The sequence below is a fragment of the Silene latifolia genome, chromosome 10, assembly GCF_048544455.1.
Source record: "Silene latifolia isolate original U9 population chromosome 10, ASM4854445v1, whole genome shotgun sequence".
Lineage (NCBI taxonomy): Eukaryota > Viridiplantae > Streptophyta > Magnoliopsida > Caryophyllales > Caryophyllaceae > Silene > Silene latifolia.
In genome coordinates, this window is record NC_133535.1 from 3,005,859 (window position 1) to 3,032,323 (window position 26,465).

General features: G+C 34.5%; 3 protein-coding genes across 3 annotated transcripts; 2 read left to right on the forward strand and 1 right to left on the reverse strand.

The window, feature by feature from the left end:
• Positions 1-823: 823 nt before the first annotated feature.
• On the reverse strand, positions 824-5,535 carry LOC141604710 (thylakoidal processing peptidase 1, chloroplastic-like). The gene is made up of 6 exons (XM_074423175.1): positions 4,456-5,535; positions 2,591-2,659; positions 2,038-2,106; positions 1,864-1,950; positions 1,684-1,751; positions 824-1,300 (listed from the first exon to the last, which is right to left on the reverse strand). Exons 1-6 carry the CDS (start codon positions 5,341-5,343, stop codon positions 1,180-1,182), a joined length of 1,302 nt encoding a protein of 433 aa, XP_074279276.1. The 5' UTR covers positions 5,344-5,535; the 3' UTR covers positions 824-1,179.
• Positions 5,536-12,442: 6,907 nt separating this feature from the next.
• On the forward strand, positions 12,443-20,673 carry LOC141607023 (cytochrome P450 CYP82D47-like). Its single transcript, XM_074426400.1, has 2 exons — positions 12,443-13,395; positions 19,961-20,673. Exons 1-2 carry the CDS (start codon positions 12,460-12,462, stop codon positions 20,585-20,587), a joined length of 1,563 nt encoding a protein of 520 aa, XP_074282501.1. The 5' UTR covers positions 12,443-12,459; the 3' UTR covers positions 20,588-20,673.
• Positions 20,674-22,379: 1,706 nt separating this feature from the next.
• LOC141607024 (cytochrome P450 CYP82D47-like) lies at positions 22,380-25,587 on the forward strand. Its single transcript, XM_074426401.1, has 2 exons — positions 22,380-23,338; positions 24,734-25,587. Exons 1-2 carry the CDS (start codon positions 22,409-22,411, stop codon positions 25,358-25,360), a joined length of 1,557 nt encoding a protein of 518 aa, XP_074282502.1. The 5' UTR covers positions 22,380-22,408; the 3' UTR covers positions 25,361-25,587.
• Positions 25,588-26,465: the final 878 nt, after the last annotated feature.

Genomic DNA, 26,465 nt, shown 5'->3' on the forward strand with positions numbered 1-26,465 from the left:
GAACCTGCAGCCGCTACCTTTGATGCGTACTGGGAAGGAAGGAGATAAACAGAATTAGTGAATAACCCCCTCACGCCTCAACATATATGAAACTCCGACAAAAATAATATTACTTTGTTTTTCGACATTTCTTTCCCTCGCATCCGTTGTTGGCCCCTCCTATTATCGTATCCAAACAAATCCGGAAGGTCAATTGCTATAGAGTGTGATCATACACACTAGGGCTGTTAATGAGACGAGACAGTTCGCGAGCAACTCGAACTCGGCTCGGTCAAAGCTCGGTCGAAGCTCGGCTCGTGTGAGCTCGGCTCGAGAGCTTAACGAGTCAAGCCGAGCCAACGTTGCTCGGCTCGAAACGCTCGTGAACGGCTCGAACTTGTGTAATTAGATGAGATATTACTCATATTTTATAAAAATATTTTGTCATAGTTATATATTTGTATCACACATATAAAAAATGTCTTATTAATTTTCCAATATTTGTATATAAAACTTTCGAGCCTTATTTTTGAACATATCGAGAGAAAAAAAACGACAATTCAACAATTATATATAGGCTCGAGTTTAGCTCGAGTTTGGTGGTCGAGCTCGCAAGCTTGATAACGAGCACAATTTTTTCAAGCTCGGGTAAACTCGAGATCGGCTCGAACTCGAGTATTACTTTATGAGCACAAGCCGAGCAAGGCCAAGCTCGGGCTCGGCTCGTTAACACCCCTAATACACACCAACCTTGTCATTTTCAGCCGACCGTGTGATGAAGGTATTTAACTGTTGTGGTGGTGCTCAACAAGAGAAAAAAAAATGTATATAAAAATAATAAAAGTAAAAAAGACAAACAGAACCATTTACATTGTTAAACAACAAGGTGTTACAAAAAATTACGAGCATCGTCAAAATGTTATACCGGCCTACCGCGCAATCACGCATGGTGCACTCAAATAATCTAAAACTATTCACAGATGTTGTAAATGAGAAGGGAAAAAAATAGAAGAATTCCAAAAAAAACTGGCATCTGTCGATACAACCGCCAATACAGTCTCTACGACAAAGAATTAGCATTGGCCATCTCGGGAAAACTTAACGTGAGATGGCGTAGCTCCCCCACATCTCAATGCAGTACCTACCTAAGGCTAAGAAGTTGCCTCAGAACATTGACCGGTAAGCCCTGGAAAAAAGTTGTCAGGAGACGGCCAAATTATTGGTTTCCTCTTGAGCTTGTTTTATTGCTTCTGATAATTTGGAAGGGGGCCAATACCGGAAAATTGATCTTCCAAGTATGTTTTTGATAGGTAGCGGACCCCTGCAAGTTAAACAGGGAGTTTAAAACAAAGTCTGTTGAAAAAAGCTTGCAAAAATCACATAAAATATCTCTCGAGTATCAGCCTATCAGGGCTGTCGACCAAACATCGTATTAGGTTGTCAAAATAAGACCCCAGCTTCGAAGTTTTCGATATTCAACTTTCGAAATAATTTGAAGTTGGCAATATGTTGAAAGCTATCATAGGGATAGGGTGCCTAATTTTTGAACTTATGCACACGACCCCCAAAATAACTGAGACGGTCACAATAAATAAACATGACCAAACTCAACCCATAAACAAGACAGTAGATTTGTACGACGTTGCTTCCTCTATACAACAAGGAAATACACAAATAATAAAATAACCAGAGATTTATTATTACCAATTGTGAGAGTCAAAACTGTTGTTGCGATTGTCTCCCATCACGAACACGTAACCTTCAGGAACAATCTGTTGACCAGAAGTGCAAGGAAATGTACATCAGGGCAATAAAAAATTATTTTATTCTGTCAAATGTTATATGAACAACAAACACGAGAAGCTAAGGGTCTTTCAAAATTACCACAGGATCCATCTCATAAGCTAAGGGCTCCAAGATGAATTCTTCATCTTGTACAATGCCGTTAACAAACAATTGTCCATTCTTTACCTGTTCAAGAAGAAATCCCAGACTCGTTAAAATAATGGAGAAAGGTTTAGCACAAATAAGTGTCGCTTATTTCATGTAGGTACTCACTTCTACACAGTCACCAGCCTTTGCTACAATTCTTTTGATGAATACATCCCCAGAAGTATAACCAATTTGCTAAAAAGAACAAATAAACATGTCAATAACTAGAACACCTGCATATAACGAAGAGTACTTCAAAAGTTTGATAATTACATAGTAGTAGGAAGGAAGTATTACATGTTATGTTATTATGTTCATTAAGCCAAAATATGAGAGTTAAACCCTTGCACAAATTCCTAGGTCGGATACTTCTAAACAAGTCTAAGTAACATAGATGTTGTTATGTTCGCTATTGGGTGAGTCTTTGTATTAATGATGAACAGGATGAATTACACATCCAGATACAGGGTACTTGATATATTCCAAGAAGTTTGTGTTTTATAAATGAAGAAGAATATGAAAAATAGATCTTTGTGAATTGGACCGAGCTCTTTGTGTTGCTAACACAAGGGTAAGGCTGCGTACATCCGACCCCCCCTTACCCCGCAATTTGCGGGAGCCATTGAGGCACTGGGGTAATGTTGTTGTTGTTGTGAATTGGACCGAGCATATATGATACCTGAAGAATTGGAGGTGCTTTGAAGATAACGATATCAGAAACCTCGGGTTGCCTGAATAAGTATGAGACCTGGAAAATAACACGTGATTAACTTTTATAAGCTCTGGCATGAAACGGAGAAAAAAGATAAAGGCGTGCTTTAATCAGCTGGAGTGTTGTAAGCAAACAATTTGTAAATCCACAAGACCACAACCTAACACTGCAATTTATCCACAAAAATAGAAAAACAAAAACGTATCAGTTTCATCTTACATTGTACATTAGGCTTAACACCGCTTAGCTTTGCTTACTACAAGCGGTCTGCGTGTAGTCCGTGTACCACCTAATCTTCCTAGCCATGTAACTAACGGCCTACTCAACAGCCGTGATAAAGTATCAAGAAGACAAAACATACTCCAAACCTATTAATCTTCCTAGGAATCCTAGCCATGTAAGTCTTAATCTTACAACAGAAACAATAAATTACATGGAAACGTAAAATGTACCACCAGATCTTCCTAGCGATGTAACTAAAGAACTACTGGACAGCTGTGATAAAGTATCAAGAAGACAAGAACTACTCCAACCTATTAATCTTCCTAGCCATGCAAGTCGTAAACTTACAACAAAAAGTCAAAAACAATAAATTACACGGAAATGTAAAATGTACTACCAGATCTTCCTAGCCATGTAACTAACAAACTAGACAGCAGTGATAAAGGATCAAGAAGACAAGAACTACTCCAACCTATTAATCTTCCTAGCCATGTACGTCGTAATCTTAGACCAGAAACAATAAATTACACGGAAACGTAAAATGCACTACCAGATCTTCCTAGCCATGTAACTAACGAACTAGACAGCAGTGATAAAGTATCAAAAAGACAAAAACTACTACAACCTAATAATTTTCCCAGCCATGTAAGTCTTAATCTTACAACAAAAACAATAAATTACATAGAAACATAAAATGTAACATCGTCGTCAAGTCAGGACTCAAGACTACGCCTAAAAGATTGGAACTACGTGACTGAAAGTCCAAACTCCAAACAGGATCCTTAACTACAGCATCATTCGCCCTTTCATTATCTAACTTAAAACTATATACATTCAAATCTGCCACGGACGTAATCACATAACATGACTAGTATCCCCATAATTGAACCCACTGTATGATCCAAGAGATAACACTCAATTAGAAGATCTCAAGTCAAATGTGTTACAAACATTTATACAATTTCACTAAATATTTGTTACAACTAGTCCTCCTAACTAACTAACAACAACAAAGTTAACCAATAGGAGTACTTCTTTACAAACTATGCAAATGAACATCATTACGAGTTCATTCATTTCAGTAAATGCGTTACGAGTAGTACTCCCTCCAAATATTTGTTTACGTTTGATTAAAATACTCCTCATCAAACAGAAGATCGACAAAGCTAATCCAATACTTCTATACAAACTAAGCCTAACCAACTACCTTTCTATAAGGTTGCCATACAACGATCTCCCACAAGACTACATAATTCTCTCATATGTTCTTACAATCAACTACACTTATAGATTATCATAAAACCGTCTCATATCTACCTACTACCTAATACCTTCTCAGCCAAAAGACTATATAGTTCACCTCTCATATGCTCAAAGAATCAACTACACGTATAGATTATCATAAAACCGTCTCATATATACCTTGTCTCAGCCAAAAGACTATATAGTTCTCCTCTCACATGCTCTAACAACCAACTACACATATAGATTATCATAAAACCGTCTCATATATACCTTCTCAGCCAAAAAGACTATAATTCTCCTCTCATATGCTCTAACAATCAACTACGGAGTATAAATTATTATAAAACCGTCTCATATATATATACCTTCTCAGCTAAAATACGATCACCAACGTCAAGAGTAGGCGCCATAGACGCTGAGGGAATCGACCTCGGCTCTGCCAACGACGAACGATAAAGTAAATTAACCGTAGCAGCTGTAGCAACCGCTTTCGCATCCTCCGACGAGAAATTAAACAATTTCGACATCCATCCGCCGCTCGCCATCATATTCACATTCTCCCCATTCGCCACCGCCTCCGCCACCCGCTTATTCTCAAAAACAACCTTCTCCTTCGAAACCGCAACCGCCTCCGCCACCCGCTTCTTCTCAAAAACAACATTCTTCTTTGAAACCGCAGCCGCCTCCGCCACCCGCTTCTTCTCCAACACAACATCCTTCTTCTTCGAAACCGCCACCGCCTCTGCCACACGCTGAGGTATCTGCTGCTGCTGCTGCGGCATCTTCTCCGGAACGACGTCGTTTTTAATTACTACACGGTGTCCACTCCCACCTCTATCGACATCGCTGCTACTGGATTTAAGCAATGCAGGTTCATTACATGGCATCCATTTCCACGCGTGTAAAAAGGGTACAATCGACGCGCCGCCTCGTATCGGCGATACCGACATCAATCCTGAACCTGAACCGGAACCCGAACCGAGAAGTCCGGTTGATCGAACCAAAGAGATCAAACCGGACGCAATCGGGCAACTACCACTATCGGCGATTAATTCGGCGACGGCGAGTACACCAAACGACGTCGTTTTTCGATTCGGCGGATAGTTCTGATTCGATGTCGAGGTCGAGGTCTGGTTGTTATCCGGGTTGAGAGTCGGGTACGGTTTGAAGAGAAGTTCATGGATACAACGAGAATTGGTGAGGCGTTGTTGTGCTAGGGTTGCGGAGAAATTGACGGTGTATCGGATCGCCATTGTTAGGAAGAAGAAGATGAAACCCTAGGAATTGAAGAATTCAAATTGATTTGGGGATTTGGGGATTTTTTTTTTTGTTGTTCTTCTCTCAGGTGAGAGGAGAAATGGGTGGAGAGAAGTTGGGTGAAGGTTCACACAATGTGGGAGATTTACTGACCATCGACTTTTTGTTTAACTACTTGCGAGTCCACCGAAACTTGGGGAAGACGGTTTTTTAATAAGTTATTGAAAGATCAGATTTTCGTACCCTTTATTTATATTTCGCAACCTTTTTATTGTTAACGTGAATTGTGACATAGTAATTTTATATCTATTTATATAATTATTTACATAATAAATGCACCTATTCAGGAGACCTACTCGGGCGGGTTAGAATTGGTTTCCCTTTAAAAGAATAAAGATCGTCGAAGACGATTTTACGAATCGTTATTGCGTGAGATGATCTTATACGAAGTAATTTGTAGAAAGAAAGAATCATGACGTAAAGTAGGTCGCTTATTAAAAATGGTTGGTAGAATAATGGTAGCCATAGACCTAGCTTGGGGCAAGTTACGGTTGGATCGGACCAGCGCGAGATGAGAAAGGCCATGGTTGGGCTAAACTTGAGATATTTGGGCGAAATCAGTGTGAGAAGAATTTTTTTTTTGAACGGGCTTGGTGAACTAATCTATATTTTTCAGGCCATGAACCGAACCGGACATGAACAGGCTGCATGCAAGTCAGTGGGTTGGCAAAAATGTCACCCTGCAGCACAGGCGAGTGGGGTCGAGCAAGCCATGTTAGTTAACGTTATTACGAAAAATGATATGAAATGAATGTGTTATTGTCAATAATAAAAGGATAAACTATAATTTTCTCTAGTGATCCAAAATGAGTACCAACCATAACACTCTCTATTATAACCACACAACATCTCAAATCTATTAAATTTCTTTAATTTTAGATCCTAATTTGATTAAGAACAAGTATTTTTTATTAACAAATTATGAGAATCAGTCTAATTTTCTTGTGGGATAAAGATAAATCTTAATTTGTTATTCGACTATCGAAACTTGTGTTTCTTATTATAAGAATAAAATAAATTAAGAGGGAATAAAAAGAATTGATGAAAGGGGTGTAAATAAATACTTTTTCCATTTCAATCAATGTTTAAGTAAAATACCCTATACAAAAAATATAAAAAATACATTATTAAAATTCTGGAGAGACCGTCCTCGCTAATTGAAAGTAAATAAGAAGTATTCCCTCCGTCCCGCTCAATTGCCGTCCTTTCGTTTTGGCACAAAGACCAAGGAAAGAGGAGATGACCAATAACTAAATGACAAGTCGAACAAATTGAATGAGAATGATCAAATTATTCTTCAAGTTCATTCTTAAAATAGAAAGGACAACAAATAAACGAGACACCCCAATATAAAAAAGGACAATAAATGACCGAAATAGAGGAAGTAGTAGTCAAATAAATGAGGAAACTAAACGAGTAGATGGTGTCATGGGTGACCTAACTACATATACGACTTTGCACGTTCACGGAAGCGCATACCTCACCTAATTGATCAGGTCAACTTTAATGTACGGTAATACTTCCTCCATTCAACTCCACTCTACCACTTTCTTTTTTCACGTTTGCCAACGCGTGTTTTACGCGCTAAATATCGTTAGCTACGTATTTGCAAAAAATATAAAAGTTAGATATTTTTAATGTACTCGTAAAGACGAATCAAACAAGATCCCACATGAATATATTTTCACTTACGTATCGAAAGAAAATTGAAATTGAATACTCAATCATGAATAGTGTTCAAAAATGAAATAGGTAGAGTGGAGTTGAATGGAGGTAGTACTCTATTTACCGTTGGTATTTGTCACAAGTTTTTAACTGGTTATAAATAAAACTCACATAGGTAGATAAAATAAGTCATTTGTTACTTCTTAGGCACTTTGATTTTTATCTTGTTTATCATGTGAGTGATATTTCACCCATCACAAATTATGACGGACATACGTGTCACCAGGGGCGGACCCAGATTCTAATTTTTGGTGTAGCAATATTATAGAAGTCCGTCTCATTGTAGACGGCTACTATTCGTTAAAGCTGAAGACGGATAATGACCCGCTCACAAAATGTCCACTTACATTTTGTGAGAGGGACACTATCCGTCTGCGACCTTTTGACGAATAGTGTCCGTCTACAACGAGAATTTGTGATATTATAAATAGGAAAAATTGAACACTCGATTGTTTACTAATACAAATTATCCTCTTACAATCATCTTTTATAATTGGCAACTCACGAACAAAACAACAATTCTCATATAAAACCGTTTTATAGAAGAGTTACTCCGAACAAAAAATGGGAACAATTACGACTCCTTGTGGAATAAGAGCATAAAAATTTTGAACAAAAACGACAACAATAAGACATAAAAAAATTTCTAACTTCTAATCATACTCCTTATTCCATAATACTCCCTCCATTTTTTAATATATGACGTTTTACATTTACTTATGTAAGTCTTTGACTTTAATATTTAGAGAAATATATTTGTTCAAAAATTATAAAAATGTTACTATTAAATTCCTTACGAAAAGCTCTTTCATATGAGCATACATATCATATTATTTAGTCTCATATTTAAGAGATATTGAAGAGAGAAGTGAGTGTGCAAATATGAGAAAGTCATATATAAAAAAACAGAGGGAGTAGGAAAAATATGATTAAAAAAAGAATTGTGGAGTAATATATACTTGTAAATTGTGAAATACATTAAATATTATGACAGTTTCAATGCATAATTAAGGAGTGTGTTGGATATTGTGAGAAGTCAGCCGTAAAAACCAAAGAAGAAGTAAAGTATAGGATGATTAGTAACGCAATTAATGGTGTAGCAAATTGTGGTTTTCTCTTAAAAAATTTGAGATTTGGTGTAGCATTTGCCACACCTAAGGTGACTGTGGGTCCGCCCCTGCGTGTCACAAGGAAAACTTACGGCTATCTATGTTCTTTAATTAATTTAAGCTTTTAATCCTTTTATATATTCTCTATGTTCCAAATTCACGATCATCCATTTATGTTTTACTATCAAAAAGTACTCATCATACACAAAAAATAAATAAAAATTAAACGAATATGATAGCACATACAGGTGCCAAAATGTTTTTAAAATGAATACTCCTCCCGTTTCAGTTAATAATTTACATTTACTATATTTTCCCCACACAAAATAAAATAAATGTAAACTATTCATTGAGACGGATGGGGTATGATAAAGCGCACATAGGTGCCAAAATGTTATTGTCAATTACCACTTCATTCAACACGAGAAAGCCTTATGTAAAACCGTTTTACGTGTAAAATCAATAAATCAACGGTATCATAAGTAGTTATTTCAGGAATATTTAAGCTTATTAATTACTAGTTTTATACTAATTTTTGTGTAAAATAATTTTATATACGTAATTTCTCATTTGACATGCATTTTCTTAACAAATAAGATTATCTCCAACCAGTCGCTGAGTTAGAGGAAGCCAAAGCAGGGGCGGATCCAGCCCATTGGCTAGGTGGGCTGGAGCCCAACCTGTTTTCAGAGAAACATTCTAATATCAATCAGTGTACAATGAGATCATGATTTTATACTTGGTTGAGTCATAAGAGTATGAGTAATATTATCCTTGAGTTCGTGTGTTCGAACCCTAACAGAGACAAAAATTAAATTTTAACTAGTTTTTAATTTTACTACTTTTTTATTTTCTTTGGTTTTATACTTTCCATTTATATACACCCATAATTTATATAAGCTACCATAATTTTTTTCTTCGTACTTTTATTGTCTAACACGACTTTTTTTAATTTCCTTTGCTTATGAAATTCAAATTATCTAAAAATTTCGTTGAGGTTTATAACTCTAATAGTTTATCCGTAAAATTTATATAAAGCTTAATTAGCGCATAAGTATTAAGTAGTATAATGTCGATAAAGTTTCAAAATATGTATATTAAGTGACTGAACTGAACAGAACTTATAGGATCTGAAGTGAACTTAAATTAAGTGACTTTAAGTCCAAAAGAACAGGGCCTAAGTAGGTTATGTTTTGGAAACTATGTAAAGAGAACTAAATTAGGATTGTTTCAAAAGATACAATATCCATAATCTGTATATTCCATAAAATTAGATAATCAACTAACTTAAAAAATAAATTTGATAAAAAAATTGCAGTAACATGAGCAGTAAAAGTAACAATAATATCAGCGAGAGTAGTGAAAGTAATAGTAACAACAACGTGAGTAGTGAAATTAATATTATAAAATGGGGGAGTAGTGAAAGTAACAGTAGTCACAACAAATGTAATAAAAGTAACAATAGGAACAACGGTGAAAAATTAGCTAACAATTTAATTTTAGAAATATATTTTATTTGTTTAAATATGAGTTTGATAAAAATTAACGGGAATGAATATTTTTCCGTAAATATAGCGTTGAGTAGTCATATAAACAACAATAAACAGGGGAGTAATGTATGTAATAGTATTAACATGAGATGTCGTGAAAGTAATAATATTAACCGCGGAAGTAGTGAATCTGTCTCATAATTTGTTGATAAATTTGATATTAATGGTAAACGTATGAGTTAGCAAATGACGATATATAGAGGCAACCTGGACGGAGACGGACACCAAACCTAGTATAATATATTACGGAGAACTCTAGTGATAGATATTTTACTAGAACTTTGAAGTTTTTCTTTGTTTATTTTTTTATCTTAATTAATATTTTGGCCCTGTTTGGTGAACAACATATTAAATGAAATTAGTAGATTACGGCCTAATTAGTAGGTTGACTTATCAATCTACCATTTTCATGTGTTTTGTAAACGGCGTATTCTGAAAGCATGCAGGCCGGAATCTACTATCATTGAATATGTTGCTAATAGAAGCATATTGTATAGCATATTCAGTTTATTCATGAAATCATTCTAAATTATCTTATAATCTGCTAATTACCATACAACCTTTCTTAATTCTGCTAATTTAATTTGATTCGTCATCCATATCCCACCCATTTAATTTCGGGTGGATGGATATCCACGGGGTAAGGGTGAGACTGCCATCCCTAGTCAAACCTGCTACTAAAATCTGATAACCGTAGTCAATTAACGGTAACCGTTATTATGAATCTGTTTATGTTGTTTGCCAAACAAGACCGTTAAAATTAAATGTCCAATAAAAGATAAAGTCTCTAATAATGTTAGAAATATTCAACTTTTAATGAGAGTTCTCGAAAATTAAACTTTTAATAGAAGATTAACTGTTAATCAAAGATTAAGTGGTCGGAAATAATTTGATATTATTGAACTTTTTGCATTCAAAATAATCCACCTCTTTCTCTATATATGTTTGTTATGATGATAATGATATGTTGAACACAAATTATTGTTTAAGATGAAAGTATCCGTATTAAATTTAAGATGAGTTAAATAAGTTATGCACTAAGTTATGAAAGACAAAAGACAAAAGATATTATCAAATTATTTGTCTCATTTTCTCATATGAGGTGCTATACTTCTATCTAACCGTTGTAACTTTGTAATCTCAAGACGGATACGTTAGGTGTTAAGAGAACTCATTGGCTATTGATATTGATTAATGTTACTAGGGGCGGCTGTGGCATGCAGACAAAAACATTACGGAGTAAATTAGTAAAATAAATGCCACCCAATAATCCAACGCAAATTCGTATTTCAGAAGGGTTGTTTTGCCCTCTGAAATAAGACGGATAAAATGTTTTCATTTTTTAAGATTAGAGGTGTCATTTTTTACCCTGGAAATGACGTGAAAAATAATGGTAACATGTTATCAGAAAATAACAACATTTTATTCTAAAATAATGACATATTACCCGTTTTATTTTAGACGAGAAACAGCCGTTTGAAGAAAAGCGGACTGATAATCCAAACATTATTGCAATGACTGCACAAAATTGGTCCTGCTAACGTTGCAAATGTGACGTAGTACAACACTACAACCCACCAATCAAGGCCTCAAGGGTAAGAATTTAAGCTAGTTTTTTAGTGTTTTTCTTCAGATTCTACGACTTGCATTGGTTTAATACTTAAACGGATACCTGTATTTTAAAATAGACTAGCCAAATAAAAAAAAAAAAATTGTCGATTATAAATTCACAAATCTAATTGAAGACGGATATATCTCTCAAGCTGAAAACGAATCAAGTAAAATATTTAGCAGCTTATAACGGATACCTGTCTTCAATGAAAAATTGTGTTATAAACTAGAGATGTTGAAAGCCACCAACTCTTTTAACTTTTTCTCCCCAAAAAAGATACCTCTCTCCCTAATAATCTTATCGTCCACCTCATATTGCGTAAACTATCGATGGGGTACTATGGTAATTAGGGATGGCAATGGATCGGGTTGGATCGGGTTTTGCGAGATCCAAACCCGATCCACTTACTTAATAGATCCCCGATCCATATCCAAAATTTTGAAATCCATACCCGATCCATTATACCTTTTTCAAATCCATATCCGCTCCAAATCCATACCCGATCCACTATATAATCCAAAATCTGATCCAAAACTTCCTTTGACCATATAAAAAATTCATCTAATATGGCAAATTTTAAATTTCAAGCATAATAAAGCCAAAATTTTCGAAAATAATTGAATGGATCGGGTTCCGGTATGAATGGATTGGTTTTGGATTTGGTTCGGGTTTTCCCATGATGGGTTTGGATATGGGTTTTTGAATAGTGGATCGGTTATGGGTTTTCAAAAGTTGGATTTTGATCTAACTTTTTCCTTCGGTTTGGTTCGGTTTCGGTTCGGTTTGAGCCATTATTGCCATCCCTAATGGTAATAAACCTGGTCACGGGCCGGTCCAGCCCCGAAACAAGCCGGCTCCCCGACCAAGCTCTAAATTGGTTCGTGGTATTGGGCCGGGCTGACTAATACCTAATTTTAACGGGCTTGGACAGGTCGGGCCGGGCTAATAGGGCGTGGGTCAATTGACCAGGTCTACTTAACTAGTATAAAACGGACAGTGGATCCTCCATTATTACATACACTACATGCAACAACAAAAAAGAACACAAAATAAACCATGAAATACCTTATGCACGACCCTTCAATGGTTGCAATAATATTAGCTTTTGCATGCATAATTATCGTAACCCTAAAACGTTACAAGCAAAACACAAAATGTAAACAACCCCCTAAAGCTGGAGGTTCATGGCCTATAATCGGTCACCTTCCACTTTTAGATCCTTCCAAATTGCCACACAAAGTCTTAGGCACCATGGCTGATAAATACGGTCCGATTTTTGCAATAAATCTCGGTGTACATGAAGCCGTGGTGATCAGCTCATCTGAAATGGCTAAGGAGTGTCTATTAACAAATGATAAAGCCGCGTTAGGACGTCCAAAATCCATAGCAATTGAGTTAATGTCTTATAATTATGCCATTTTCGGGTTTAGCCCTTATGGGTCGTATTGGCGTATTATGCGTAAAATAGTAGTGCTTGAGTTACTCTCGAACTATCGAGTGTCCATGCTTTCGTATGTTTGGAAATCGGAAATTAATATATTAACAAAAAAAATGTATGATACGTGGAATAAAGAAAAGAATAGTTCGGGTTATGTTACAGTCGATATGAAACAATTATTTGGTGACTTCGCATTGAAAACAATGCTTAGGATTATTGCTAGTAAACAATTGAGTGTAAACAGTGATGAATGGCTACGATTTCAAAAAGCGGTAAGGGGTTTTTTTGAGTATGTGGGAGGTTTTGTGATCGGAGACGCTCTTCCGTTTTTGAGATGGTTGGATTTGGGAGGAAAAGAGAAAGACATGAAAAGGGTTTTTAGAGATCTTGATGATATTATTGAAGGATGGCTTCAAGAACATAAGGAAAATAATAAAAATAATAATAAGCAAGATAATCAAGATTTTATGGATGTCATGCTTTCTGTTCTTGACCATGATGCTACTAAGGATTGCAACTATAGTGCTGATATCATCAACAAGTCTACTTGTCTGGTATTTCTATTTTAACTTTATTAATTATAATTATTGTGCGCGGCTGTCGTTTGGTACAACATATAAAAAAATCAGTTTATGATAAATAATGACCATTTTAATTATTATAGTATAAAATACTGATCACTTTTCATCTAAAATGATCACTTTTTAAGTGGTCGCATCGTACAATGTCTTATAATATAATTTTTGGTTTAACTCGGGTCTCTTATTGACTTTGATCTTGAGCTATATATGTTTATGATCATACTAGTTTAGAAGTTTAGAAATATTTGATATTGATGTATGTTTAAGTGTTAGATTCAGCTATACGGATCATATGAGCTAGTCTTATACTCCTTTTGTCCCGGTTGTTTGTTGTTCTTTTTCATATTGGAGGTGTCTCAATCATTTGTTGTCCTTTCTATTTTAAGAATAAATTTGATGAGCAATTTGATCATTCCCACTTAATTTGTTCCACTTGTCATTTAGTAATTGACCACTTTCTCTTTCCTTGGTCTTTGTGCCAAAACCAAAGGACAACAATTAACCGGGACGGAGGGAGTTTATATTACTCATGCTAATTTTTAACTTGAATATTTTTTTTAGGAAAACTTTAGTATTAATTAAATGGCAATTTAGGCGGTTTTACATTTATAAAACGGTAAATATTAGTTAGTGTTCTATAAAAAAATTAATAGTTTTGGTCTATATGAATTCAACCGGTAAATAGTTTAAGCTAGATAGTATTAGACTAATAAGAGTTTGTTACATATAAAACAGAATAGGAGTTAGTTAGTTACAAGTTAGTTATGAAAGAAAAGTCGGTTATGCTTCTAGTATAAATACAGACATACCATTCATTGTATTGATAACATAACAGAAATAATAATCATAATTTTGATTCATCTATTCAAGATGATCTTACTCTTTTACATGGTATCATTCGTTTAAGGTTGTTTGATCCTTCAAACGCTTCCGCAATCAAACTTCATATCAATCTTCATACTTCTCTTCACATCTTCAACTCACGTTCAATATTTCTTTCACATCTTCAAACTCATCTTCATACTCTTCTTTATATTTTCATCTCAAAATATCAAAGACTTACAATAAAAATGCCTACTTCAACTGATGATTCTTCATCATCATATGACTATTATGATGATCCACTGTTTCTATCATCGTCTGATCAACCTTTCTCTTCGTTGGTTACTCAACTGTTTAATGGACATGGGTTTCTTGGATGGAAACAAGATGTGCTTATGGCCCTAGCAGCTAAGAATAAAGCTGGCTTTCTTGATGGTTCTTGTTCCATGCCACCAGCAACAGATAAGAAGCATCAACAATGGATTAGATGCAATTTGATGGTTATGCGCTGGGTGTTGAATTCTTTGGATCCTGCAATCCGTGAAACTCTCAAATATGTTAGGACTGCCAAGCAATTATGGACAGAGATTATGGAAAGGTATGGTCAGGCCAACGCAATTGAAATCTACCAGATTAAGCAAGATCTTGATGCTGTTAAGCAGAATAATCAGTCTTTGGTCGAATATTACAGTAAACTCAAGAGTATTTGGGAAAATTTAGATTGTCTTGATCCATTACCCACCTGTAATTGTGGTAAAATGGACTTATGCACCTGTACTTTATTCAAGAGAATGCTTGAAAGAGAGCAGAATGCCAAGTTGATTCAGTTTCTCATGGGTTTAAATGGAGCCTATGATCATGTTCGTACCCAAGTGTTATCCATGGATCCCTTACCAACAATCAGTAAAACTTTGGGTTTATTACAAAAGATTGAACGCCAGAGACAGATTTCTGATCTTGGAGATGTAATCACTGATGCTAATGCTTATGCAGTGAATGGTCAGCACAAATCCAAACAATCATCATGGCAGAAGTCTAAGGATGAAGCTGGTCCTTCTAGTGCTAAGTATTGTTCATTTTGTGAAATGAAGGGGCATGATTTGGAAGAGTGTTTTATGTTCAATAAATGTCCTCACTGTCACAAGCCTGGTCATAAGGTTGAGAATTGTTATGGTCTTCATGGTTATCCAGACAAGGGGAAGGCAAAGGGAAACAATAACACCAAGAATCAGGCTGGAAAGTTTAAGAACAAGAGGAGAGCTAACAATGCTGAGCTTAAGGATTTTTCTTCTCCACTTGATGATTTTGATGATAGTGATGTTCCTTCTACATCAAATGTTGCAGCAACTCAGCAGACTTCTCTTGATTCATCTGTCATTGATGGCATTGTCTCTTCTGTGGTAGATCAGGTTATCAAAAGAATCACTGATTCTTCTCTTGCTACTGCTAATTTTGCAGGTTTGTGTCCTTCTGCTTTTGTTAATGCTGTCATTCATAAGTCTGCTTTGCATTCTTGGATTGTTGACACAGGTGCCTCTGATCATATGACTTATGATCTCTCTATTCTGCATAATGTTAAGATGGTTGTTCCTCCTGTTTTAGTAGGTTTACCTGATGGGTCATCTAAGACTGTTACAAAGATGGGTACAGTTATTTTAACTGCTGATCTTATTCTTAACAATGTTTTTTATATACCAGACTTCAAACAAAATTTGCTATCTGTAGGAAGACTAATTGATTCTGGTAATTACAATGTTATGTTCAAATCATCTGAATGTCTTTTTCAGGACCTTTCAAGTAATAAGAGTATAGCTGTTGGGAGGCAACATGGGGAGTTATACAGGATACAGCAATTGCATAGGCCAGTTTTGGTTAATAAAGTGATTAGTTTAGTCAAGAAAGCATTAATAAATAGGAATTCTTCTGTAGTTTCTCAGAATGCTAATTTGTCTTCTTGTAATTCTGTTGTTTCTAAAAAGTTGAAGCTTTTACATGTTAGATCTGGACATATGCCTCTGAAAAGATTAAAGCTTGTAATGTCTTTATCCAATAATAATGACAATCAGTTTCATTGTGAAGCATGTATTTTGGCAAAACATCATAAGATGCCCTTTCCTGTCAGCTCTTCCAGAGCAAGTGCTTGTTTTGATATGTTACATATGGATGTGTGGGGACCTTATAGGGTTCCTGCTATGACTGGTGCTACTTACTTTCTCACTTTACTTGATGACTATTCACGGAATACGTGGACTATTCTTTTTCAGAATAAGGGTCAAGTTTCAGGTCTTATTACCAATTTTATTTCTCATATTGAAACACAATTTGATGCTAGAGTAAAGATAATCAGGACTGACAATGGTTCAGAATTCTTACAAGGCACATGTGATGCACTTTTCAAGCAAAAAGGTATTAGACATCAAACTAGTATTGTAGGTAGGCCACAGCAGAATGGTAGAGTAGAAAGAAAGCATAGACATTTACTGGAAACAGCTAGGGCACTTAGATTTCATGCAAACTTGCCTATAAAATTTTGGGGAGATTGCTTATTAACTGCCACTTATTTGATCAATATGATGCCTTCACCTGTTATTCAGTGGAAGACCCCCCATGAATTGTTATTTGGCACCTTACCTTCATATGATAATTTGAAAGTGTTTGGATGTTCTTGTTATGCCACAATGCCTCCTACTTTCATAGACAAGTTTGGGGTAAGGGCAAGGAAATGTATATTTTTAGGGTATCCTTATAATCAAAAAGGCTATAAACTATATGATTTAGAAAATAGGAAAGTATTTGTGGCACGAGATGTAGTTTTCAGGGAAGATATATTTCCTTTTAAAGGAGAACAGCATTCAGAAGCCCCAGGTACTTGTCCTGTTGATCTAGTCAATCCAGCAGTTTCCACTTTGCTGGTTCATCAAAGGCATGTCGATCAACCAGTCAATGACATAGCTGCTGCACATGATCACCACAATAATGCTTCAGTTGATACCCCAACTGAAGTCCCAGAAGTCATTTCTACTGTTGCTGATCAACCAGCAGGGATTGCAACTGATCAGACAGAAGGGTCTATAGTTTCTGCACCTGAACTCAGAAAGTCTAGCAGGCCTAGGCAACCATCAGTGTTGCTCAAGGATTTTCACTGTCCACTTAAATTACCAGGGGCTACATCTCTTCATGCTGCTGTGTTAGGCAATATGGATGATTGTCATCCTCAATATATTGCTTCTTTAGCCACAATGATTAAGGAACATGAGCCTTATACCTATTCTCAAGCTAGTCAAGATGCTAGATGGGTAGAGGCCATGGGTAAAGAAATTCAAGCTTTGGAGCAGAATCATACATGGGAGTTAGTAGAGCAACCCATTGGTGTTAAACCCATTGGATCGAAATGGGTGTTTAAAATTAAATACAAATCAGATGGGACTGTGGAAAGATTTAAGGCAAGACTTGTTGCAAAGGGATATAATCAAGTAAAAGATAAGGACTACAGGCATACTTTTTCACCTGTAGCCAAGTTCACAACAGTCAGGACCCTATTAGCACTAGCAGCTGTTCAGGGTTGGTTGCTTCATCAGCTAGACATTAACAATGCCTTCCTACATGGCTACCTAGATGAAGAAGTTTTTATGAAGCCACCAGAAGGTTATACAGTGCCTAGTGGTCATGTTTGCAAGCTTAAAAGATCTTTGTATGGGCTCAAGCAAGCATCTAGGCAATGGAATAAGGAACTAACCAAGTTTTTGGTTAATCAAGGGTTCATCCAATCAAAACAGGATTATTCTTTGTTCACAAAATATAACCAGGGCACAAATCAATTTACATTAGCATTAGTCTATGTAGATGATGTATTGCTTACTGGGAATTCAGAGTCAGAAATTGCTACAGTTAAGCAAGGACTTGATAAGGCATTCTCCATTAAAGACCTTGGTTTAATGAAGTACTTTTTGGGGTTGGAGATTTCCAGAAATGAGACAGGCATAATGATCAATCAAAGAAAATATATATTGGATATTTTAACTGATCTTAAGATGCTTGATTGTCAGCCTACAAAGTTCCCAATGCAAAGGGGATTGAAGTTATCAATTGATGAAGGAGACTTGATAGAGCAACCTGATGTTTACAGGAGATTGGTTGGCAGGTTATTGTATTTAAACATGTCAAGACCAGACCTGTCTTATACCGTGCAGCATCTCAGTCAGTTCATCAGTCAACCACGCAAACCACATTATCAGGCAGCTCTTTATGCAGTAAGATACTTAAAGGGGACCATTGATACAGGTCTTTTTTATAGTGCATCATCAGATCTGCAACTGTCAGCCTACAGTGATGCAGATTGGGGACAATGTCCCTTCTCTTGCAGATCCTTAAGTGGATACTGCATTTTTTTAGGGAAGTCTCTTGTCTCATGGAAGACAAAGAAACAAGTAACTGTCAGCAAGAGTACCGCTGAATCAGAATACAGAAGTATGTCTTACACTACATCAGAAATGGTGTGGTTAGACAGTCTACTAGCTGATATGAGGGTCCAAATTCCTAAACCTATACCCTTATATTGTGATAACAAAGCTGCGGAACACATATCCAAGAATCCTGTGTTCCACGAGCGTACTAAACACCTGAATATCGACTGCCATTTCGTCAGAGATAAACAAGAAGCAGGATTTCTTCTCACCAAGCATGTGAAGTCAGGTGTTCAGATAGCTGACATAATGACAAAACCCCTGGGCTATGATCAACATAAGTTCTTTTCTATCAAGCTTGGCCTGTCCTTTAAGGAGCATCCAGCTTGAGGGGGGTGTATTAGACTAATAAGAGTTTGTTACATATAAAACAGAATAGGAGTTAGTTAGTTACAAGTTAGTTATGAAAGAAAAGTCGGTTATGCTTCTAGTATAAATACAGACATACCATTCATTGTATTGATAACATAACAGAAATAATAATCATAATTTTGATTCATCTATTCAAGATGATCTTACTCTTTTACAGATAGCAAACAAAACACTAAATATTTTTTAATCTAGGGTGTGGTAGTTAGTGAAATCGGTACACCAAAGTCAAAGGTTAGTGACTTTTTCGGTCATTAGAAGCCAAGATAATACTAAAAGCAATAGCAATGGTAGGACTTTTAAACGGAGTATTACCTTTTTTAGCAGTAATTGGATTATATATCTGATGTACTATCACTAGTTTATACTTTCTAAGCATTATAATAAAGTTTTTGAGCTTTGTTTTAAAAATTATGAGTCTTACTATAAAGTTTCTGAATTCATTTACTAAAACATTAAGCTCAAAAAAATTACAATAAAACTCAAAAACATTACATATAAAACTTACATAAATTTGAGTTTTGACGGAAAAAAAATTAAAATCTAAATTATAAACTTTATTAAGCTAAAAAAATATACACATATGCTCAAAACAAATAGAGTTTGAGGTAATAAGCTCAGAAAAAATAAAAAAAATGTTCAAAAACAAGTAAAATCTAAGGTAATACATCCAATGTATGTTCCTTTTTCTCCCTTTCCTAATGTCACATCACGTTACCCTCAAGAGTAAAAGTTTCACAAGTGTGAAACCGGTTCTCTATATTAGAGACCGGTTTTAAATATAAAAAAATTCTTATTTTGTAAATCAGTGGAAAATTATTAATTTGGATGAAATTCCTCAATTTTGCACCATTGCTATTCTCTTATAAAATCACTTTGTTTAGATGATGATCGCAGGAGGAACAGATACAAGTACAGTGTCATTAACATGGGCATTCTCATTACTGATGAACAACCCTCAAGCTTTAAAGAAGGCTAAAGATGAGCTAAGCTTAGTAGTTGGAAAAGAAAGACAAGTTTCCGAGGATGACATTCCTAAGCTCAAATACCTCCAAGCAATTGTAAAAGAGACTTTAAGACTATACCCAGCGGGTCCCTTAATGGGTCCTCGAGAATTCATCGAGGACTGCACAGTTAACGGCTACCACATCAAAAGAGGCACACAACTTATCGTAAACTTGTCAAAGATATTCACAGATCCGCAACACTGGGAAGATCCATCGGAGTTTCGACCTGAGAGGTTCTTGACTACTCACAAGGATATTGATGTAAAAGGGCAACATATTGAGTTTTTCCCGTTTGGGGCCGGCAGAAGAATATGTCCCGGAATATCGTTTGGTCTACAAGTGGTGCACTTAACCTTGGCTAGTGTGTTGCATGGATTTGAGTATGTGAACCCTAATGATACGCCAATTGATATGAACGAGAGTTTTGGATTGACAAATGTGAAGACTAATCCGGTTAATGTTCTCGTTAAACCAAGTTTATCGTCTGAATTTTATGCTAATTAATTGTGGTTGATGTTAATGTTGCTAGTTACTTGTATAATTTATGGTATGCCCCGACCCGAACAATAAAATACCTATATAATTTTACGGTACACACATAATTTATTCTGGTTATTCCATGCCTTATATAAGGCTCGTGAGCAATTACTCCGTATGATATTTGTTATTTTATCATAATTATTTCCCCAGGCAATTTTATCACGTAAGTTGCTAATTTTTTTGGATGCGTAATTCGCCAATCAATTTGGTTCATAACTCAGCTAGTCATTTACCTATTTCCTTAATCATAATCGAAGATTTTTCAAACAAGAACACATAGTTTTCTCTCTTTTATTTTTTCCTTGTGCCCCACTAGTCTTTGACTATATGGACATAGATGGATGTAAAAGACTCGTGTGATGGATGTAAAAACAATAATTGTTTTTGTGTGGATCTAAAACTATTCAAAGAATAAGAATATTCTATTAGTGTGTCGTGGATTTTCGCCCACCGGTAAAAATGAGGAACTATATTTTTAAATATCGAAAAACAACTTTTGATACTATCTTAATTCGATACTAGTTTAGATCTCGTGCAATATATGCACGTTATTTATAAAATTTTACTTTTTAGTGTACTCCGTATTATTTATTAATTTTAAATTGACAATTCAATTATTTTTTATGTTTCTCATCACTTTATTTTGATTTGAGCAATAAAAATTAAAATTGTAAAAAGTCATAAAATGGGTATTTTAATGAAAGTTATTTTTACGGAAAATTAATGATGTATTTTTATAATATTTTTACTATTAACATTTTTTTGTGCAACTTCTATCATTAAAAGTCAATGAAATTTCATCGTACAATTATTTTAAAAAAAAAGTATACAGTTTTTATATCATATAATAATGGAGATAAATTTATGTAGAATGTGAAATAATATAGAATGTTTTAAATATTAAATTTATTATATTCTAAAAATACTACGCTTTATTTTAGGAAATATGATTTAGGCGGGAAAATGAGAGTTTCACCTATTCTTTTAGTAAATAGAGGATTATATATAGAGTAATATATACTCCGTATATTCTTTGGATTGGTTAGTGTTGTAACAGATGGGAGAAAGATAAATAAAGAACGATAAACAAATCAACACACATAAATTTACGTGGCTCACTAAGTGTGTGTTATCTACGTCGTCCACATGGCAGAAGTGAAGAATGTTTTATTGCTATTGAGAAGTTTATATAGATTTCGAATTCAGATTTAAATTTTTATGATATACATAACTGATAGGGTGAGACGTAGAGAGTTTATATAATACAGAGTACTCTCTAAGTACCAATACAAAATGACCTAGAAAGACCTAAGACATAACCCTAGCCAATACAGATAATGGATAGCGAGACCCCGTCATAGTCATTCGAAACAACGACTAACAGGTTCAAGGCATAAATGCAACAAATCTTCATCTTAATAACTTGAATAATCCTCTCACAATCGGATAGATATACTAGATGCACCCCATAAATACCCCTTATTCAATAAATAAATAAAAAGATAAACAAGTGATTGCGACAAATGGAGTAATTAGCTAACATTTAAATTTTGATTCGAATGACGTTGAAACATTGTTAGAGTGCAATTCAAGTTATTTTTTTAAGAGTCCTTAATCAATTTAGATACTCGTATTTCATATTGATTTTTCAGGTCAATATTTGTCTTATTCCAAAGTCTACTCTAGCTAATTCTTCTATAAAACAGACAATAGTACGTTCTTACAAATACATTAAAAAAAAAAAAAAAAAAAAAACTTTCCTCAAAAAAACAAAAACAAAAAAACATGGAAATCCCTTCAATCGTTGCAATATTATTAGCTTTTGCATGCATAATTTACGTAACCCTAAAACATTATTACATGCAAAGCACAAAATATAAACAACCTCCTAAAGCTGGTGGTTCATGGCCTATAATCGGTCACCTTCCACTCCTAGATCCTTCCAAATTGCCACACAAAGTCTTAGGCACCATGGCTGATAAATACGGTCCGATTTTTGCAATAAATCTCGGTGTACACGAAGCTGTAGTGATTAGCTCGTCGGAAATGGCTAAGGAGTGTCTATTAACACACGATAAGGCTGTGGCATCACGTCCAAAATCCATAGCTACTGAATTAATGTCTTATAATTATGCGATTTTCGGGTTTAGCCCGTATGGATCGTATTGGCGTACTATGCGTAAAATAGTAGTGCTCGAGTTACTCTCGAATTATCGAGTGTCCATGCTTTCGTATGTTTGGAAATCGGAAATTGATACGTTAATGAAAAAAATGTATGATACGTGGAATAAAGAAAAGAATAAAAATAGTTCGGAATATGTTACAGTCGATATGAAACAATTATTCGGGAACTTTACGTATAAAACAATGATTAGGATTATTTCGGGTAAACAATTGAGTGTAAACAGTGATGAATCGCTACGATTTCAAAAAGCGATAAAGGGGTTCTTTAAGTATGTGGGAGGTTTCATAATCGGAGACGCGATTCCGTTTTTGAGATGGTTGGATTTAGGAGGAAAAGAGAAGGACATGAAAAGGGTATTTAAAGATCTTGATGATATTATTGAAGGATGGCTTCAAGAACATAAGGAAAATAATAAAAGTAATAAGCAAGATAATCAAGATTTTATGGATGTCATGCTTTCTGTACTTGACCATGATGCTACTAAGGATTGTAACTTTGATGCTGATACTATCAACAAGGCTACTTGTCTGGTATTCCCTATTTTAACTCCGTCTGTCAATAATTTATTAAGAAACCGTCTCTTAGAACTTTTCGTCTCTCAGAATTGAAGTCTCTATGTTTTAATTCGTAGGTTGTATGTGTTTGATAAAATTAGCTGAAAAGATAGCCAAAACTTGAAAAGATAATTGGACTTAAAAAGGTATTTGATTGACCAGGCTATTTACAAAATACTTATAAAAAATAGATGATTTTGGTAAAATTACGTAAAAGGATATGACAATGAATTAATATTTTAGGTAAAAAGGAAAGATGAAATAAGATTAGGTATTTTATTTCTCAAATGTTACCGGGGGTAGTATTTCATTTCAGATAGTTTATTTGATTGACCAGGCTATTTTCCATTTACAAAATACTTATAAAAAATTAAGGTAACTGAAATTTTGGTCAAATAAATTACTTTGTTCAAATAAAATATCTAAAATGACTTGCCAAGCAACAAAAAAAAATGAGGTACTACCATACTAACCAGGTAACACACTTGCACACATACACACCCAACTGCACAAGAGTTTGTGTTGGCAAAGAGGTTATGTGTAGCCACAAAATTCAAGCAAATACTCAAATCATTCCGATTATTTGTTTGTTTATTTTATTTTTAAACGTCTCATTTATTTATCACAAATCTTTCTATATTAAAAAGGTCTTTAATTTATAAGTAATTTGAGCATAAAATTGCATTATTGTCTACATGTCATCAATTAAGTAGAAGAAAAAATGAGCTACTATCATACTAATTATATTGATTTATCGAAGTTACATAACTTTGTCATTAAACAATTAAATTAATTCTACAACCGGTTATAAACTTAAAATTACAACTAGATTATGTTGTTGAGCTATTTTTTTTTTTTTTTAAAGTTAGCAAAGCTCTTTTACAAAGTTATTGATCTTATTCACATAGCTATTGGGTTAATTTTAGCTTAGTAACCTTGTAAAGGAGCTCAATAACTTTAAGCTAACTCGACATCTTTATAAAAGTGGTCTATATAAACTCCATGTGGTTGTAATTAAAGAAGGATTTGCAACATTAATTCTATAAGTATGATAATCGTGAGTTTATATTTCAATTTCTCATGACATATTTTTGTAAATTCTTCATTAATTGTCATCTTAACATGGGCTCAAAATATAAACATACTATGTGAATAAATCAAAATATAAACATATATAGCATTGATACTCCCTTGGTACCTAGGTCCCAATTGATTTTTTATATTTTTCTTCTTTAGATGTCTCATTTACTTATTTATGTTTCAAATTTTTTCATTCAATGTGCATGTTGCTTTTTGTGTAAAAATCAAACGTAAAAAATAGATCAGAACGGATGGAGAAAATAATTAACCTATCAAAACAACTTTGTTTAGGCGATGATCACAGGAGGAACTGATACAAGTCCAGTTACTTTAACATGGGCATATTCATTGTTGATGAACAACCCTCAAGCTTTAAATAAGGCTAAAGATGAGCTAAACTTATTAGTCGGAAAAGAAAGGCAAGTGTCCGAAGATGACATTCCTAAGCTCAAATACCTCCAAGCAATAGTAAAAGAGACTTTTAGACTATATCCACCGGGCCCACTAATGGGTCCTCGAGAATTCATCGAAGACTGCACAATTAACGGCTACTATATCAAAAAAGGCACGCAACTTATCGTGAACTTATCAAAGATATTCACAGATCCGAAACACTGGGAAGATCCAACAGAGTTTCGACCTGAGAGGTTCTTGACTACTCACAAGGATATTGATGTAAAAGGGCAACATTTTGAGTTGTTTCCTTTTGGGGCCGGTAGAAGAATATGTCCCGGAATATCGTTTGCTCTACAAGTGGTGCATTTAACCTTGGCTAGTGTGTTGCATGGATTTGAGTATGCGAATCCTAATGATACGCCAATTGATATGAATGAGAGTTTTGGATTGACAAATGTGAAGACTAATCCGGTTAATATTCTCATTAAACCAAGTTTATCGTCTGAATTTTATGCTAATTGATTATAGTTGATGTTGCTAGTTACGTGCAGATGTTAAATAGATGAATATGATACTTATATATAATTTTATGGTACGCTCCATTTTTTGTATAGGAAAAGTTTGTTCTTGTGTTTTTGCATTAGTGCTCCACTTTTGCATCTATATTTTTATTTTGTGTATTTTATGTATTTTTTTTTTTTTTTTGAAAGCAATGTATTTTATGTATTATATATGGAGTATGTGCTATATTTGTAAGGAACAAGAAAAAATAAAGGAAAATGAGATGATGTTATCTTGTCGTACATACACAATTTGAGTATTGCCCTAGATATAATGGTATGTTAGGTAGTATTCTCCGCGAAGCATATAACCTATTTTAAAATTTTATTATTATAATTGAAGAAAAATAATATAATTCGTATATGACTTTTAATATTTTTACTTATTAATATAAATAAATTTATTTTTTTTAGGCTTAACTTCAATGTTTTAAAATAAAATACAAACAATTTTTAACTAAAACTAATAAGTGATAATTAATTATGCATGATCAACGTTTTATAAATAAATTGTGACTGATCAAATATCATATTAATTAAAATAAAATTTATTTGTATAATGCAATAATCAGCATTAAGTTCTCAAATTATATAATTTCAAGATACTTTATGTTCCAAAATAATTAATATTTGTTCAAAATGATGTGAATATAATTTTATATAATTTTTAATTTTTAATGTATAACGTGTGATATTTATGTATCAAATATGATATTTATGTATCAAATAGTACTGGCGTACTATTTTACGCATGTTTTAGTTTTTCTTTTACGCATAGTACGCCAGTACGACCCATAAGGGCTAAACCCGAACATGGCATGATTGTAAGTCAATAATTCAGTTGCTATGGATTTTGGACGTCCGGACGCAGCTTTATCGTTTGTTAATAGACACTCCTTAGCCATTTCCGGCGAGCTAATCACCACGGCTTCATGTACACCCATATTATTGCGAAAATCGGACCATATTTATCGGTCATGGTGCCTAAGACTTTGTGTGGCAATTTAGAAGGGTGTAGGAGTGGAAGGTGACCGATTATAGGCCAACAACCTCCAGCTTTAAGAGGT